General features: G+C 36.2%; 1 protein-coding gene and 1 long non-coding RNA gene across 2 annotated transcripts in view; one reads left to right on the top strand and one right to left on the bottom strand.

The window, feature by feature from the left end:
• Window positions 1–18,839, top strand: part of LOC143609676 (uncharacterized) — a 212,513-nt gene that overhangs the window by 151,886 nt on the left and 41,788 nt on the right. The gene's annotated exons all lie outside the window — the stretch shown is intronic.
• On the bottom strand, window positions 8,620–11,726 carry LOC143609673 (uncharacterized). The gene is made up of 3 exons (XM_077084365.1): window positions 11,414–11,726; window positions 9,934–10,485; window positions 8,620–9,101 (listed from the first exon to the last, which is right to left on the bottom strand). Exons 1-3 carry the CDS (start codon window positions 11,681–11,683, stop codon window positions 8,790–8,792), a joined length of 1,134 nt encoding a protein of 377 aa, XP_076940480.1. The 5' UTR covers window positions 11,684–11,726; the 3' UTR covers window positions 8,620–8,789.

The raw sequence follows: 18,839 nt of genomic DNA, 5'->3' as shown, positions 1-18,839 counted from the left end.
GCATGTTGAAAAGAATGTGGCAGAAAGTATTGTCGGGACGTTGCTGAACATTCCCGGTAGGACAAAAGACGGATTGTCAGCTAGAAAAGATTTGGAGTTTTTAGGGATTAAAAAGGAGTTGCAACCGAAAGCAAAATGCAACAATACAGAACTGCCTGCAGCATGCTTCACATTATCAGCGCAAGAAAAAGACATGTTTCTTGAAACACTGTATAAACTGAAGGCTCCACTAGGGTATTGTTCTAACTTCTCTAGTTTGGTGAATCTTAAAGAAAGGAAGCTACAAGGCCTTAAATCACATGATTATCACATGCTTATGCAACAGTTTCTGCCCCTTGCAATACGGTCCATCATGCCAGAACCAATGAGAAATGCTATAATCAGGCTTTGTTTTCTTTTTCAAGTCAATTTGCACGCCAGGTGTTTTATATTCAAGATCAGCTGGATAGAAAAAACCATGTTGTCCTCATGACTCCACCCAAGAATTATAGGCATTCGTATGACGAGGTCAATGAGGAATTTAGTACGGTAACTTTCCCTCATGAGGGTAATACATTGCCACTTGTACAACCAAATCAACTGCTTCGTAATAAGTCCCCGGATGATTACTGGCGGCCCGGCAAAAAGCCTACAACTATTCGTAATGTAGATTGACACCGATGTCGGGGTTGTCGAACCAGCAGCTGTGATCGTTCGGCTAGTTAGATGTAAATAATGTTTAAATATAGTTGTGATACATGATATCTTCCTTCTTTACTTTGTACTTATTAATTCAAACTAAAGAAATATTGGTTGTTTTTAATACTATTACTACTTATACGTACAGGCCGGCTTGTTGAATTCATTTCATCTTCTGGCTATTTTGGTCAATTGGTGTCAAGTTCAAACATACATCATGTTACATCGATAAAAGTCACAATTGACTTGTAGTATACCATAGTAAGATCAATAAAGTCATTACACTCATAACTGACTCGTGCTATATCAAAGTTACATTAATACAAAGAAAGCCCAAAAATGCATCATTTCTCGTCTGATGGTTTTGTTTCTTGCACAACATCTATTTGGTTATGTTTCAACATACTTTTCAACAGCTGGTTTCCTGCAAAACATTATCAACTCATTTTAAAAAAAAAGACCGTTATGCCCTTCTTTTCACTAACCTGCATACCAAAATTGTACCCTTCAGACTTTGAAGAAGCCTTTGAACAAATAAAATTCAGTTTTGAAAAACCGCTTCCAAACTCAATGCCATCACCAGTAACCTTAGATTTAAGATTTGGTGACGGCATTGAGTTTTGGAAAGGATTTTATCAAAATATAACATCTTTGGGAAGTTTAAGATCTGTGGAAACCTTAGATATTTTCTGCTTGGCCAAGTTTGGAATTCACATAACATATATAGAAGTGTAATAAATTTCAGTCGCCAGTTTTATTGCAGTCATTAAAGTCTCTGTTGTTATATAGTTGGTTGTTGAGTGTATAACTGCATACTACATGTCAAAATGGTTTCCACACGCTTTGGAAACGCACAGAAGCTAATTAATTTTGGAAATTAATTGCATTTATACCTACTACCTGTCCAAAATCTTGGAAATATATTTATGTAATGATAACCTACATTCAAGTTAATTAAAATAAGAAAACTAGTATATCACACGCTTTCTACGCTTTTAATACCTGTCAGAAAATCTTTGAAATATATTTATGTAATAATAGCCTACATTCAAGTTAATTAAAATAAAAAAAACTAGTTTATCTTACTAGATACGCTACAAATCAACTGAACTACAACAAATTACTGTCTCAACTACCAAAAAATAAATTTTAGGTCTATTTTGTTATTCACTCACACTAACATCTATTTTAAAGTTATTTATAAAAAATCAACATCAACTACTCTTAAAAAATGCAACCAAAATATAATAATAACATTTACAGTTAATAATAACATTTACAATAATAACATTCACATAACATATTAATACCAAAATATAATAACATTTACATTAATATTGAAAACCAAATTAAATAAAACTAACTCCTAGCATCTGATTCCATATCGGAATCTACATCGGAGTCTGGAGTCCTGCCATCAGATTCCGTATCCGAATCTACATCCGGATTCTCTTCTGGAGTATGAGAGGGCATGATCCTCTCGTACATGCCATCGGAGGTGTAGGTGGAGTCCCTAAGCCTATGGAGGCGAATGTTCACCTGAGAATGGAATGCCCCATAAACGGACACCGCCTTGAAGTCCTCCAAGTCGTTCAACTCGATGTACGCCACCTCGATTCCCGACACTACCATTTCATACTGAAATAATCAACAGTCGTGTACCCAAGCCACCTACCCATTCGGTTAAGTTGTTGGTACGTGAAGGTTTGAAGGTTGACATAGTCAATATACCTCACCCTTTGATTCCTCCGGACGGCGCCGGAAAAAAAGTGGAATCGTATGGTGAAAAATGTGGGGTCGTAGTAGATGGGGGCTTGAGCACCCGGTGCACGTTCGAGCCAAGCTGCAGCCATTATCGGAAATTATAATCGGAAGAAAGGTGAATTGTGATTGTGATTGTGGATTCTGATTATAGATTGTGATTATGATTGTGGATTGTGATTGTGATTGTGACTGGTATTTTAACACCATCGGAAACCGCCGGTACATCTCCCTGACAATTTGAATTTGGTGGCACAAGAAACTGTAAAGGCAATGATGACGTCGTCACTCGTCAAATCAACGTGTGGCCATTAATGACGATTGGACACACTTAAAAATATTATAGTGTGACCATTTATCACTTATAGCCACACATAATAAGTGTATTCGTGACAATAAAAAACTTAGAAAAAATAAAACTAAGATGTTCTTTGGTCACACAACCTCATATAAGTGGCCATTAATTACATTTGGACACACTAAAACATCCTTTAAGTGTGACAATTTATAACTTATAGCAACACATAATAATTGTATCCGACAATAAAAAACTTATAAAAAACAAAACTAAGATACTCTTTAGTCACACAACCTTGAAAAAGTGGCCATTAATTACATTTGGACACACTAAAACATCCTTTAAGTGTGACAATTTATAACTTATAGCCACACATAATAAGTTAATCCGTGACAATAAAAAACTTATAAAAAGCAAAACTAAGATACTCTTTGGTCACACAACCTCGTATAAGTGGCCATTAATTACATTTGGACACACTAAAACATCCTTTAAGTGTGACAATTTATAACTTATAGCCACACATAATAAGTGTATCCGTGACAATAAAAAACTTATAAAAAGCAAAACCAAGATACTCTTTGGTCACACAACCTCGTATAAGTGGCAATAAATTACATTTGGACACACTTAAAAATATTTTAGTGTGATCATTTACAACTTATAGCCACACATAATAAGTGTATCCGTGACAATAAAAAACTTATGAAAAATAAAAGTAAACTACTATTTGGTCACACAACGTCGTGTAAGTGGCCATATATTTTAAGCGTTTTAGCCACATAACTAATAAATACAATGGTTGTTCGTCATATTTCGCCACTTTATTAAAAATGTGGCTAGAAAATGTGACATTAGGTCACACAAAGTAATATAAGTGGCTATATCTTTTACCTTTTAGACACATCTCTAATCAATACAGTAGCCGTTTGTCAAATTTGGCCACACTATTAAAACATGTGGCTAGTTAAATGTCATAGTTTGTGGCTAATGCATGTGTTTTTGGTCACATGTATCAAAGATCAAACAAACTATGACTGTAGGTCACATTTCGCCACACATTTTTACAATGTGGCTAGTTTTTATCACAATTTTTTTCAAAGTGTGGCGAAAAGTACCTGACTAGGTATAGAATGGTCACGTGAAGAATAATATGTGTGGCCAAAACATTCTGGAAAGTTTTCAAACATGGTCAAAGACCTTTTAGCCACACATTTAAGCCGAAGTGTGGCAAATCGCCCAGACCACATGTGTGGCCGAAGGTCGATATTCACATAGTGAGGATCTTGACACCGTTCAAGCGGCACCCACAACTCTCTTTTGTGATAACCTAGCGGTCAAACACATTGCCAACAATCCCGTCTTCCACGAACGTACTAAACACGTTGAAATGGATTGTTATTTTGTTCGTGAACGAGTAGAATCAAAAGAGATTCAGCCATTTCACATCAACATTAAACAACAGATAGCAGACCTATTCACCAAGGCACTTGGATCGAAGCAGTTGCAAACGTTACTTGGCAAGTTGGGTGTTTGTAACCTTCACACTCCAACTTGAGGGGGAATATTGTGGGATAATATTTACAATATATTGTTCCTTATTTCTTGCTTCTATATTATGCCCCTAATCATGCCTAGAATCATGTCTTAATATTGTTTACGTTTTTTCTATTTAAGGATCCTTGTCTTGTGATTGATTTTAAGAAAAGATAATACCAAGATTTATAGATTAACTACTCATGTTATGCTATGTAACATAAGGCGTGTTAACTACTCACGAATCACATTAAAAAAATGATTGATCAAGACAAAGTTTGGGGAGGATTCAACTCACTTTTGCAAATGAAAACGGTGTGTACGCTATGTCAAACTAAATATGTGAGGTTTAAGTGTAATATTACAACCGTTTCCGCTATTGCGGTATGATTTGTATAATCAGGTCTTGGAAATACAAGTGTTACAATCACATATAGAAGTAGTATTATTTTCAACTAACTTCAAGTTGTTTAACAATTAAATTGAGTAAAAATACGAACGTTTCAAACATATTTATATATTACATTACTAGCTTTTAGCCCCCGTATTACGGGGGCTTATTTAGGTTTTTGTTTTTAATTGTTTTAGTATTTTATTTTTTGTAATGATATGTTTTATATTTTTTAACATAGTTTTATTTGATTTAGATACATATATATTAGTTTATCACGTTCATTATATTTTTAACGTTTGGGCTCTTTCAAATTTTCAATTGAGATGTGTAGGTTTTTTAGATTTTTAACTAACTAACATAAACGAACATGAACATTCAACTATTTAAACAAATAAACATGAAAACGAATATTTGTCATATGAAATGAGCGTGTTGTTTTTGTCCTTGATCACATACTTTATAAGTTGGTGTGAAGTGTTTTTGTCCAATATACTTAATATTGATACAATACGACCACATTTTTTTATTAATAGAAACCATTTTGGTGTCATGTCACAAGTTGGAAGAGGCGACGATCATTCCCCATGTCCTCACTGAGTCATTGCTAGTTTTACAGTAGCCACCACGCTAATCTTCGACCTCTGCTCTCTTATTTATTCACATTCATCTATACCTCAACAAAGTACGTGATATGTACGGCACACACGTGCATAGGAGCGTATTACTTAAACCTTCTATGAATGTGTAATAACCACAACACAAAGAAGGTGCTATGTAACTACCTTGCTGGAAGTATTTCGTACAGGTTTAATGTACAAAGAATTCCAAAATTAAACACACTTTTGATCTAATAATTAGTTAATACTAACCTTAAACATTTTTTCTTTGCCAATCTTTTATAACTTCAACTATTTGACTGAACCTGGACCGACATATCAACCGGTTTAAAAACTTGTGACACGTAGGTGGCTAGTGAACCAACTATCTTAATTGCTCGAGTCATTGTAACTGACTCACAAAGATAAATCGAAGTTTATAAACGTTCTTAGATGGACATGCATATGGTGTTTCTGAAAACTTCTCAATTTGAGACTTGGTGTGGCTGAGTGCACACAAAAAGTCACGGTAATCAATTGTGGTCAGGTCACCAGACCATGGTCCATGATCCGGTTTGGCTGCACATGTCCTGTTCCACATAGCTAAGCGGTGTTGCTTTAACATGTGATGCGTTTGTAATTGTTTTTGCCTCGTTGTCCCATGTTCTTGCTGCATGATTAAACATCAAATTACAAAACAATAGTCTATAATATAAATCTATGTAATCTAACCGGTGGTCATGATGGCGGACCTGATTGCAGCTGGAGTCTAATCGGGATGCAGGGTTTTTAGAATCCCTACAATACCCAAAACATGAGGACATGACATTGAATTGCTTAAAACGCAATTATATTGAACTCTACGCACATCAAAATCTTGAGTTGTTGGTCCTTGCCAAACCTATTTCTTTGCTTTTCGTCATCCCAAATAAGATGATAATTTAAATAAACAAAGATCAAACACATAACCCTCGAAAGTGTTCAGTTTCTTTCAAGGATAAGCAACAAATTACTATTAGATTCAAAGTATTATAAAAGGATGAAGAACAGGTCAAACGCATTACACCAGTCAAGTTAGGTATCGTTGCATTTGGTCAATAACATCATATTACTAAAGAGTTTCAGTATTCTCATACCTCTCTCCGAAAACTAACACACCAAAATGTAATCTTCTTGCAGTCTTGTTGAATGCAATCGAATAAGCTTAAGCTTATGAAGCACACTTGGAAGTTAACTATAAAGCTTCAATCTAACGAAAATTTTGAAATTTTAAGTAAAACGAATTTGATTAAAAATTAAATTCTCATTCAAAAATAGCTACTTAACCTAATTACAAACTACAAATGCAAAAGTATGAACGGCTAACGGAAAAATAAAAACTAACTGAGTTAGATAAACAATTAGTTTAAATGTACTAACAGATTACTTCTGAATAAATCAACTCCCTTAAACAATAGCTAACGCACAAAACATTCAACTAATGCATAAAAAAAAAAAACAAATTCCACATTTACATAGAGCTGATATATAATTTTGACCGCGTAAATTCGTCGTCTTTTGTAAAGAGAATTAATCATAACATGTAAGTAGTAAACTTACATGATTTGCCACACTTTTCGAGCATAGTCCTGCCTCTTCTTTGTTGCATCAGCAGCTTTCTTTCCCCGTTATCCAAGCACATCCTTCACCATATCAATCGTTTCTAAATTAACAAACATCAAAAAATGCATTTTGACTTGTACTGGTATGGCCCGAGGCTGATCTACAACATATGGCAAATTTAAATAATGAGTTACAAGTTTTAATCAGTAAACACTCTTTATTCTACCATACTGCTACCACCATAACCTCATCTGCAGTAATACTAACATAGTATAGACGAATACTAACATAATATAACTATAACTAATCTAGTAATGCATCTTCAGCAGTGAAACGGAAAAAAGATTACATATATAGATTAGAAATAAGCAACAACACATATTATTCCTAACAGACTTGGTTGGTCCATTTGCTATAAAGTTAAATCAAAGTTAATTAACAAAAGCTAATATCAAATTGACAACAATCGAACAGTTCCTACAATCAAGCAGTTCCTACCCATGAGCATTTAGTTGCCACATATAAAATAATTAGATACGAAAAGTAAAATACAGTTAAATCAAACATAAATAACAAAAGCTAACATGACCTTATACAAATTTAGGAAAATAAAATAAACCTTAATAAAACAAACATAGCCGATATGAAACTAATGACCCGTCCATTGGAAGAAAGATGGGAGTCTGGATTCGAGATTCGTTGAGAAACAAATAGAAAATTGACCTAATTATGAAGAGAAAGACATGTTATTGTTACCAGATCTAATAATTCGTCAATGATTGAAGAAGAACGAACACCAAATTGCTGAGAATTGAACATGGTTCCCATCGATTAGAAAAGATTGCTTCAAAAATTCAAAAACTTGATTAATCGAATTCATCAATGCAAGACATTTCCTTTTTGGAATATAAGTTTTATTTTATGACTTATGAGCTTTCAGTTAGAATGACATAAATTACCCACAATAACAAAGAAAGCAAGCCAGTATATGATCAAACACCTGGTGCCATACCTGAATATGAAGGAAAACTGTATCAGAAGAGGTTACACAACTCCAAACCCATGGTTGGGTTATAGATCTGATTATCCGGTGATATTGAGCATCGACATTACAACCCATGTTAAAATCCCACACAAGAACGAAAGTAGCTCTTCATTTAAACTTATAGAATTGAGGGATCAAAACGATAATCACCGAACGGTAATTGAAAAACAGCCATAGTTAAGCAACGATGATGAAGGAGACGCGGTTGTGAGACGGTTTAGTGTTTGTCATAACCCGTGTAAGGGTATCCGAGTTTGGTGACCCACGAGACACGCGAAAATTAAAGCATAAACGGGTCAAAACCGGGTTAAATCAACGAGAGCTCACCGTTTAAAAATCAAACAAATCCGATGACTCCAAAAAGTGGGGAACGACCACATCGCGACACGTAGGACTTTTATGTTTTCGTTTATATATATTATAGATTAAGTTATCTGTCATGAATTACAGAGCATTCGATTCACTTTATTATCAAAAAAAAGGTTTTGGCATAAGGTCACATGCAAACGTCGTTTTGCCTAAGATTTTCTAATGTGGTTTTGACTTTTAGAACAACCAAGTGATTTTCTAATGCATAATTACTTTTTTAGGTTTCTTTTATACAGCAAAATGTAGCTAGCTTTGCACCACTCTTTTTAAAGTTTAAAATGTAATTACCATTTTAAAAACAAAATCACAATAAAAAAATATTTCATTATATAATTTTTTAAACAAGTCAGCTTTTCTTGATGCTTTTTATATGAAAGCAGAGTATACTTTTTATATAACCAAAAAAACGATACCATCACCTCAAATTATATAATGTTTCACAAAAAAGAACACACATGGTATCAAATTCTAGAACAATTAAATAAAATCCTTCACAAGACACAGATTTCCTCACAATTTGTTCCGGAATCTATCCAAGGGGTCTTTTAGAGGGACTCTTTCATGGTAAACTCTCCAAGCATAATCTTCAAACGAAAATGAATTGAACCGTCTTTCTCGTGTTGTCTCTTCTTGAACATCTTTCTCATGATTCTCTGTTTGGTTAGTGCCACCAATCTCCGCCCTAGGAAAGAGAGGAGAGACGGTGCTCTCTAGCGGCAATGTAACCAATAGCGACATTGATAAAGTTGCGTTGTTGCCACCTTCTTCTATGCTTAAACTTGGTTTTCCCCTCACTTTCTTCAATTTTCCATTGCTCCATACCTATACAATAAAAAAGGTAACTTATTTTGATTCATGAAATAAAAACATAAATTATTAAACACCGAAAATTCAAGATAGATAAATCATACAAAATGACAAAAATGAGAAGTTTTAAAGTCTAAATCAATATCATGTCACACCTAGAAATAATCTCATATATAATACCGCGTTCTATGACAATTAACAAAAATTAGACTTTAAGAGCCCCCATCAAATAATTTTCTATCAAGCCACAATATGTATATTATATAAAAATAATCAAAAATTATTAAAACCAACCAAAATTATTTATTTAATTTAATATATTCGATCGTCGGCTCCAGTTGCAGCCATCAAAGTCGACACTCAACAGAACCGCAAGCACTAAATTCTAATTCCATATTTTTTAAAACACGTGGTGGGTTTATGTCACAAAAATAATAATTTCAAAATAGACCTCTAACTTCTAAATAATAATCCATACAAAATCCAAGTTAGGACCTTAAGCATTTTTCAAACATATCTATCCGGCTAATCCGCAGATGAGCTGTATAACTCAAATTTGTCCTACCTATCAAACCTCACAAGTCATAAAACATTTACAATTTGATTAACACCTATACACCCATTTAACAGGTTCATATTAACAAGTTAAACTAAACACTTTTAAATTACACAATGAATTAAATGTCTATGTTCTTAACATGAGTAAAAATGAGCCATGTTAAAACTGATCAATGCAAGCAAATCCCATGTAAAAAAAATTGCCAAAAATAATAGAGATATGCTTAAATAAAACCACTAAAAAAGTTGCCAAATAAATAGATTTTGATGTAAATATATTTATTTTCACCTGAGCAATATCTCCAATAGTAACCAAAATAGAACCCACTTCACACGACACGGGTACAAAACCCGTATCCGTGAGCAAGTTACAACATTGCTTCCTCATCTGATAATGCAACCCGACAACATACGGGTAAAACCTACCCGACCCAACCATCTTCTCACCTAAATCATTATTCACATCCGATATCCACATCAACGAATTAACCGCACCCGGGTCATCCAAACCCGGACACCGTATACCCAAGGCGCACGTTAGCGCCTCCACAACCGCCAACCCAACCTTGTTCATTTCCTTAGTAAACTCACGCAGCGAACTCAGTGTCAACTCGGTTGACTCGGTCGAGCAGACCGAGTCAAGAAACACCGAGTCAGCATCACCTTCATCTTCATCTTCATCGTCGAAACCAAGCGGCCAGTGTCTCGGAAAATATTGTTGCTTCTGGTGAGTTGAGAGATTAAATATATCAGCCGAGTCTGACTCGGCCAAGTTAGCGAGTTCTGGTAGTATTAAGTGGTTAACGAGTTGGAAGAACCCGAGTTGGGATATGAAGAAACACTAAGTGACCCCGGGCAGATTATAGGTAATCTGGGGGCTAAGTAATGTTTCCCACGAAGGTAGGTCCAGCAGAGTAAGTTGTACTTCAGGGAACCTGCAAAACAGACACCGTAAGCTCGTCACTGAGAAGGGGGGGGTTCCTCCTTGTGACCACCCTCCGGCGTGAGAATCAGTCTATATTGCTCTTTGAATATAAAAGTATATGAATACTATTAGAGCAGTTATCAAGTAAGTTATACGAGATAGTAGATGATGAAATGATAATACCATTTGCTGTCTTTTATAGCCGAAGGTGGGTATCCAAGGGGTTTAGCCGGCCCAACACGCTACCAACTGTAACCTATGCACGTGCCTTACCTGTGAGTGGTGGATAGGTAGCGGCTGACACAGAGCAGGCGTGCCGTGCACTCTTCGTCTTCTACCAACTGCAGGCTAGGCACGTGCTCTGGCAGGAGTTGGTGAGCAGGCGGCGGCCATTGGTCACAGTGCAGTGGCGTGCTGTCTGCCACGCTGCTGTCAGTGAGCTGTCGCATTCTTGGTCAGATCTTTTGTCTTTACCTCGTCAGGTATCACGCAAAAGATCCTCCATCATACGGACTGGCCCATTTTGGCGGGAGTTTTCCCCCTCCCGCCTTTGCTCATTCTTTCAGGTGACACTGAATATTTGTAAGTGTTAAGCCTTATGCGTGTAGCTATGCTGTGCGGGTAGCCTTCCCTGATGGCTTGTATCCGTAACTGCGGGAACAGGCGGGTTACTTTACCATTGGGAGGCTTTTCCCTGCGTATGCAGCTTGCATACTGCGCGTAGGCTTCTCTGAGCATGGTGGGTCCTGCGGGAGTAGATGGTCTTTGCGCAGACATCCCTGTTCAAGGTGAGTCATGCGGGACCAACTGAGCCCTGCTGGGACCTACCTCTTCAGGATATTACAGGTAGGTTTGATAATATGGATGACTTAACGTCAGTGAAGGATATGATAGGAGGACTGGTGGTGGTGGTTGAGAGTGATGACCGGCGGCGGAGGAGTAAAGGGGTGGTGGCGGAGTTGGATAGCGACGGCGGGAGGCGGTGGAGAAGGCGGGAGAGTAAGTCGGTGGCGGCGGAGTCGGAGGTGGAAGATAGGGTGGTGGTGGAAGGTGTGGGTGGTGGGGCCGACGTGGGGAATGGTTGTTGGTGGTCTTGTGTTGATGATGAAGCCATGTTTGGAGAGAATAAGGAAAGCGTTAAAAGAGACAAGTGATGTTTTTTGATTTGATGAGGTTGGAAATGTTGTGTTTGTTTACGTTAAATACTAGAATTCTTGGAGTTGGAGATAATCAACAGCCGATTGGTGTGACGTCGTTTTAAGTTCTAGTGTTAATTCTAAAATAAAAAGGAGTTCAATTTTAAACGTCAAATTCCTAAAATAGCCCCTTAATAAAAAGAGATTCCAAATTATCTATTAAAATTTGTATTTCTAGCTTTGTCTCTTTTTTATCGCATCAACGGTGATGTGTTAAATTGTTTCACGATGAGTTAACAAACCAATCATAACAAGACGCGTGGTCGGAAACACATCGTTCCCGACATGTTAAACACCTTATCTCATCAAATAGATTTAGAATTTTCGAATTTCAAGGGATAAATATAGAATTTCTTTTTATTAAGGGGCTATTTTGAGAATTTCTCCAATTTTAAAACATTCACATTTCAAAAGTAAAATGTAGACGTAAGACTTAAATCTATTTGGTGGTCATCCGCCAACACATCGTATCTCCAATTGAGGTAATTTTTTGACGTATGTGATCTCTAGTTTAGGTATTATTGTGATGTCCATGATTACCAATTGAAGTATTTCTTGATGTCCATGGCTCTAATCTATCTATTTTAATAAAGTAAAATAACTAAGACACGTGTCACTTGGAGATTAATTCCTAGCCTCAATTCCCCGCTCAAATTATTTTCTATTTTTAATAAAATTTATGTCAGTGTAATCAAAACATATCAGCCCATCTTTTAATTAAATAACTAATTACCTAAGTTATAGAAATTACAAATACGCGGGTATTTATGTTAATATAATTAAATTATTTATATCTTTAATGAAATCAAATATAAGTCTAAAATGATAGGAAATAAATTTTGAATGAATAACAATTTTATTCTTACATATTTATTCAACCTAGGGGTGCTTCGAGTTTACCTTTTGGGTTTATGGTTTCTAGGGTCAAGTTCTTCGTTTTTCAAAGTTTTAAATTTAGAACCGATACCCAACCCAAATTTGTCACAGTTTTTTTTTATTCAGGTTATTTGAGTTTGTGTTTTCAAGTTAGGTTACTTGGGTTTCGGATGTCTAACAAAACAAAATGTAAATAAAAACTACAATGCGAAAACTAAAGCAACGTATATTTTTTTATTCCTTATGTAAATAACCAAATAATAAATAAACATACCCCAGTAAAGCAACATATATTTCGATTACGGATGTTATTAGCCCTAAGTAGAAAAGATATATATAGACAATAAATAGTCGATCAACTATAATAGATGAAATAAGAACAAGTGGAATGTGTAGAGTGTTCCATATACGTGTACATACATAATAATAATATTATGTTTTTAAACAAATAGTTTATTCAGGTTTTTCAGGTTGACCAAAAACCTAGACATCAAACCCAAGAACCAACCCGGATTACTTAGGTTCCGGTTCGGTTTGGCCTTTTCTCGGGTTCGGGTTTTTCGGGCCAGGTTAGTGGTTCGGTCTTGGGTTTTCTCGGGTCGGGTTAAGTTACAACTCTAACTCAACCTCCATGGATCCATGGAGTTTTCATCTATCTCTTTTGAAACTGTAATACAAAAGCGTGTTTATACATGCTAATTTTATATATGATGTTTTTTTAAAATTATTAATGAAACATTTTATTATCTTTTGTTAGAATTTGTTATTTCATTAAAAAAATATAATTACAACTTATAAAATCACTAGGTGCATATTTTTTGTGATTACGAATGAGCTGTGTAACAATCCACCACGTATTCGTATAGATATTCAATTAGAGAATATAATTTGTACTTATAAAACCATTTAACTTGATAAAATATAGTTTTATTAGTTTAAATTTAATCATTTAATTTTAAGCTTAATAGTAATTCTTTAAAGCATCACGTGTGTCACACGGGGTCTAAAGCTAGTTATCTATAAAGAGTAAAAAGTAAACATGGTGCCACAAATTGATTTTGTGATTTTCTTAGATTCCTATATAGGATTTGTTTTTGCCGCTACTAAGACCATTCCCATTAACAAACCAACTCATCTCAATCTTCATTATAAAATTAATTTCTCTTTCTTTCACCAACCCAATCCAACCAAACCAAACTATCCACCCTCATTAACAAACCTAACTTCATTACTTTTTATTAAAAGTGTTTAGAATTATAAAAATAATTACTTTCTTTAAAATAAACAATATATATAATATAGAAAATTTCAATTTGACTCCCTGAAATATATCGTCGGGAGATAGAATAGCCCATGAAAACTAATTTGCGCATGTTGTGCACCTGTATTTCTCCGGCGGGTTCCTCTGACTCCTACCGTCAGTTGACTTACCATTAACTCGTTAAAAATTGACGAATTTACTATGTTACCCTTCTATCCTTATTATAACATAACCTACCCTGTTTCCCCCTCTTTCCCCGTATTATCTCAGGCGATCCGATCGTCTTCTTCATATTCACTGTCCTACCGTTGTTCATCTAATAAACATCGATTAACATCGGATGTCAAGTCAATACTCCTCGGGGTCACCTTCCAAGCCTTCCCATGTAGAAGACTGTTGTGTGAGATGCCCATGTGGTGCCGGGACATGTTACCGGATATCCATGACTGATGCAAACCTGGGTCGTCGATTCTTGTGTTGTGTAAGTGTTTAATTACTCACGAATTAGGGTTCTAGTCGGTTTATCGATGATGATTCCGCCGGTCGTGTGGCTTAGGTCAATTTTAGGGGTAATTGTTATAGTCTGTGAATCGAATTAGGGTTGTTTGTTTGTTGATACATTTAGTCTGTTACAGAGGAGGAGTTGTGGATGGCTAAAATGGGCTGATGATCCCACATAACCTAGTTGTGAAAATGTAATTCAATCAATGGTGAAGATAATGAACAAGAAAGATGAGCTTGCAAGAACGAAAACCAAATAAGTAACAAGCTTGAAGATGTTGCTAGGAATAAGTTGGTTTCTGTTCTTTGTTTATGTTTGGGTTTATTGATTAGTTGTTAACATTGTATTTTTAGTATTGGATAATGTAATCTTTGTTGTTGTTATTGTAGTTTATGTTAAATGTTTAGAGTTTCTTGTTTCATATATTTACTTTAAATCTTTGTTCCACATTATTAGTCATGTTGCAACCATGATGAAACTGAGAAGGATGAAAATGAGAATGTTGAGTTTGGGAAGGATGTAGTGCAGTTTGACAATGAAGCAAGTCAAATGGAAGACAAAGAATGTCAATTGGGAGAACATGAGTTGATGGCTTATTTGGTGCAAGAAGATGAATTATTTAGACCAAGTGAAGAGCATGAAATAGATCTGGGTGATGATTATGACCCTGAGGTTTTGAAAGAAGCTTTCGACTACACCAGTGAGCAGGAAGAAGGTTACTATCATGATCCATATTAAGACGATCCAGTGTGGGACTCTGACTGGTCAAATGACGATTGTCACTGGAAATAGCATCGTACTTGGGTTGCATTTGAAATGTATTGTACTGTGTTACTTGTAATTGACATGGTTTAATGTATTGTAATGTTTGCATGTTTTGAGTAAAAAAAAACTGTCAAAATAAACACAAACTGTCACAAAGGCATTAAACACAAACTGTCAAAATAACATAAAAACCATCATATCCCAAGTCAAACATACATGCCACAAGTCTTAAATTGTTTTAACCACAAACCATGATAACACACACCATCAATCTTACTCAAACACACCTTGTTGATATCATTATGGTTGACTTGGTGCCTTGCAAGTTCTGATGTTGTGTCTGAAACCTTCACATCTTCCACAACTCTTGGACTGCCCCAACTTAGTAAGTCTGCCTCCTACAGAAAACACTTCCCGAACCTCCTCAATCTTCATCTACCTCTTCTTGCTTACTGCCAATTTCTTCTTCTCACCTAGTGCCTTCTTCCTGCTCTTCTTCGGTCTGCCAATCTGAGTATGATGTTTAGGTGTAGTTAATATTGTTGGGCATTTTGAGGGAGTCCACATATCAAGGCCAGGTATGGGCCTGATTTGGTGGTTTTACACCTTCTTCCAAGTGTCTAACCAGTAAGCTTCATCACCCCACTTCTCCAATGGACCGACATACATGTTATTTTCTATCATGTCATATAGGGCTGCCACCGCATGTTTGCATGGCATACCCGTCAAGTCCCATCTTCTGCATGTGCATGTCCTATCCTCCACATTCACCACACATTGGCTTCTCAGACTTTTAACCTATGAACATAATTGCATATTAACAAATGTTTGGTTGTAATATCATAGTAAGGCAAATAATGATACCTGGTAAGTGACTTCATCAACCATCATAACCGACAGTTTGCTTTCTTCTGTTTGTATTTCATCTCATGCTTTAGTTGCTTGTGGTGTTAATGGGCCCCTGGCAGTGGCTTGCATCTTCTTCACATTCATAATCCTCATGGTCATATACTCTCTAATATACTCCAAACATGCAATGATCGGCTTGTCTCTTGCTCCAACAAGTTGCTTGTTGAAAGATTCACAAAGGTTGTTCAACAACATATCACTTTTTGCCCTGCCTGAAAAATGTGATCCTGACCATCTTGCTACCGGGATCTCACTAAGCCAGAGAAACATATCAAGATTTGTTTTCTTAATCTCCTCCATTTCCATGTTGAAGTATGGGACAGAAGTGGCTGATGCTTCCCTATAAAACAAGCCTTTATACAGATCTCCCCTCCAGGTTTGCCTCAAGTTCTCATGTATGTGTCTACAATAAAACCGATGCTCAGACCTAGGGAAAACACTCTCAAATGCTTGAATAAGTCCCTATAACAGTCAAAATTAGTGTACATGAGTTTGCTTATTACAAATATATGCTAAGTGTACATACCTTTTGTCGGTCACTTATGAAAGTGAAATTGGCATCATAAGGCAAGTCAAGATCATCTCCAAAGAGATTTAAGAACCATTTCCATGAGTCTGTGCATTCGACTTCCACTATTGCAAAGGCAACATGATACAAGCAATTGTTACCATCCATCCCGACAGCAGTCAAAATCTGTCCGGGGTATTTCCCTTTCATAAAACAACCATCCAACCCAAGAAGTTCTCTACCAAGCAATTTAAATCCTCTAACCAAAGCAGCATAACACACATATATTCTTCTAAATTGCGTTGTTTTAAGGTTAGGGTTAGCACATGGTTCAACATCTAATTTAATGGAACTACCTGGTTTGCTTTAAGAATCTCATCAATATAGGATCTGAGGTGGGTGTATTGTTTGGTGTGGTCACCATCCCTCCTTTGCTGAGCTATTGTCTTAGCTCTTCGCATCTTGGATTCCGAAAGTTGTATTTGATGCTTCTGCTGGAATTTGACCTTCAATTCCTTGGCCGCTATGTTGGGGGTGGTTTGTAGCTCAACCTCAACCTCTTTGGGAATAGTAGGCATTGTGTACAGACCAATTGATCTACTTCTGAGACACTCGTGTTTTTTGGAATTGCCTTCAAACACCAATTATCCTCAACAGATTGTCTTGAGATGTGCATCGTCCAAGGGCAAGTGGGTTTCATATCCCTTTTTTTTACCTTAAACTTTTCTTGACTTGACACATTTGGCCCCTCACCAGCAACCAACTTCGGATTGGTCCCCAAACAAAGAACCCTAAACCTTAAAGAATCATTCTTCTTGATATACAAAACTCTTCTGCCATGAATGATGGTCGGTTAATTTGTATATGTTTTAGTTTGTTTATTGTTTAGTTTTAGCTGTTTATTCTAGAACTATCGCTACTTCATACGTGTATTATTGGATTTTAGGTCACAGGCGTTAAAGTATTCAATATGGACCTGTTGTAGCACGGAATGAAGACCCGGGATGTCCAACACGCGAAACGAGAAGTTTAATGATATTTGCTGGTGAGGAGACCCATCGCGATACGCGATGGGCTCCCTTGAAAACCCATAGCGTATCGCTATGGGGTTTAAAATAAGTTGACGTTCTGGTCCATCGCGATACGCGATGGACCATTGAAGACCCCATCGCATATCGCGGTGGGGTGTGCAGACGGGATTTTTGGTTTATATTGTATTTTCCATCTTGGAAAACCCTAACTCCGTTTTTACAACCAAGAGGCGATTTCAGCAGTCCTTTAGGCGATTTCCACTATCCTAGCTCGTGTCAAGACCATATCTATGATCTATATCATCCATATTGAAGCTTCAATAATGTCGCGGCTCGGCTAATCTCCTAGAATCGCACCCGTGATGTATAGTTTGTAACTCTTTACAGTTTTTCTCTTGTGATTAAGAATACTTATGTTTTGATTATTGATGATTAATATATGATTATTGATGTTTGGTATTTCTGTGTGTTTGGTCGGTTTAGGTTTACGTTGGTCTGAACGATCTGTTACCAGTTGCTAGATAATTAGTCATATAACTGTTTGGTTAGATTGAATACGATAAAACGTATAATTACCCTTAACTGAGTGACACTGGCAAGGACTGTTTGATAACCAGTGCCATGTGTAAAGTAATTATTGACGTTTAAGTTTTTGTCTGGTTGATCAGTTTTCAGTTAATCGTTAATAATCAATCTGTTAGGTTGCATGAGATACTGTTTGGTTACTTACTTGAATTCTCGGTTGTGATTTGTTTGTTAATTGTTTGAACTCGTTTACTTGCGTGTTACTTAGTTCTTTAAATTCACTTTAATTGCTTGTGTGATCAGCACTAAAACCAGTTACTTCATAATTATAAATCTGTTACACGAATTACATTGACCACATACTCCTTGTGATACGATACCTTACTTGCTCTATCTATTTAGAATAATTAGGTGTTTGATTGACTCAAACGACGGTAATCAAAATGGCGCCGCTGCCAGGGAGTTAGTGCGCTTTTTGTTTTTCGTGTTATTTGATTTTCGTTTTTTATTAAATTTTCAGTTTTTAGTTTAAATTTTATTTTACTTTATTTTATTTGTATTTTTTTCATTTTACGTGGGTTGTGTCAGTTGTGCAGATTACAGGTTTATGCGCACCCGCCATTCGGGCTGACAGTCTCCGTTAGTTTACTAGCCCGAAATCGAGAGAGTAGCTCGGCAGAGTCGAGTACAAAACAGA

This window comes from Bidens hawaiensis, unplaced genomic scaffold (assembly GCF_021521415.1).
Source record: "Bidens hawaiensis isolate Kalapana, Puna unplaced genomic scaffold, B.hawaiensis_p1.1 tig00008984_1, whole genome shotgun sequence".
Classification (NCBI taxonomy): Eukaryota; Viridiplantae; Streptophyta; class Magnoliopsida; order Asterales; family Asteraceae; genus Bidens; species Bidens hawaiensis.
This window is presented reverse-complemented; position numbering and strand designations above follow the sequence as displayed.

What these genes read in the sequence shown, in the direction of transcription:
- LOC143609673 (XM_077084365.1), bottom strand. Translation starts at nt 11,683, where the DNA reads ATGGCTTCATCATCAACACAAGACCACCAACAACCATTCCCCACGTCG. An exon ending in CCATATTATCAAACCTACCT is followed by an intron (nt 10,486 to 11,413) that starts GTAATATCCTGA and finishes GGGGTCACTTAG; the next exon opens with TGTTTCTTCATATCCCAACT. An exon ending in CTATTGGAGATATTGCTCAG is followed by an intron (nt 9,102 to 9,933) that starts GTGAAAATAAAT and finishes TTTATTGTATAG; the next exon opens with GTATGGAGCAATGGAAAATT.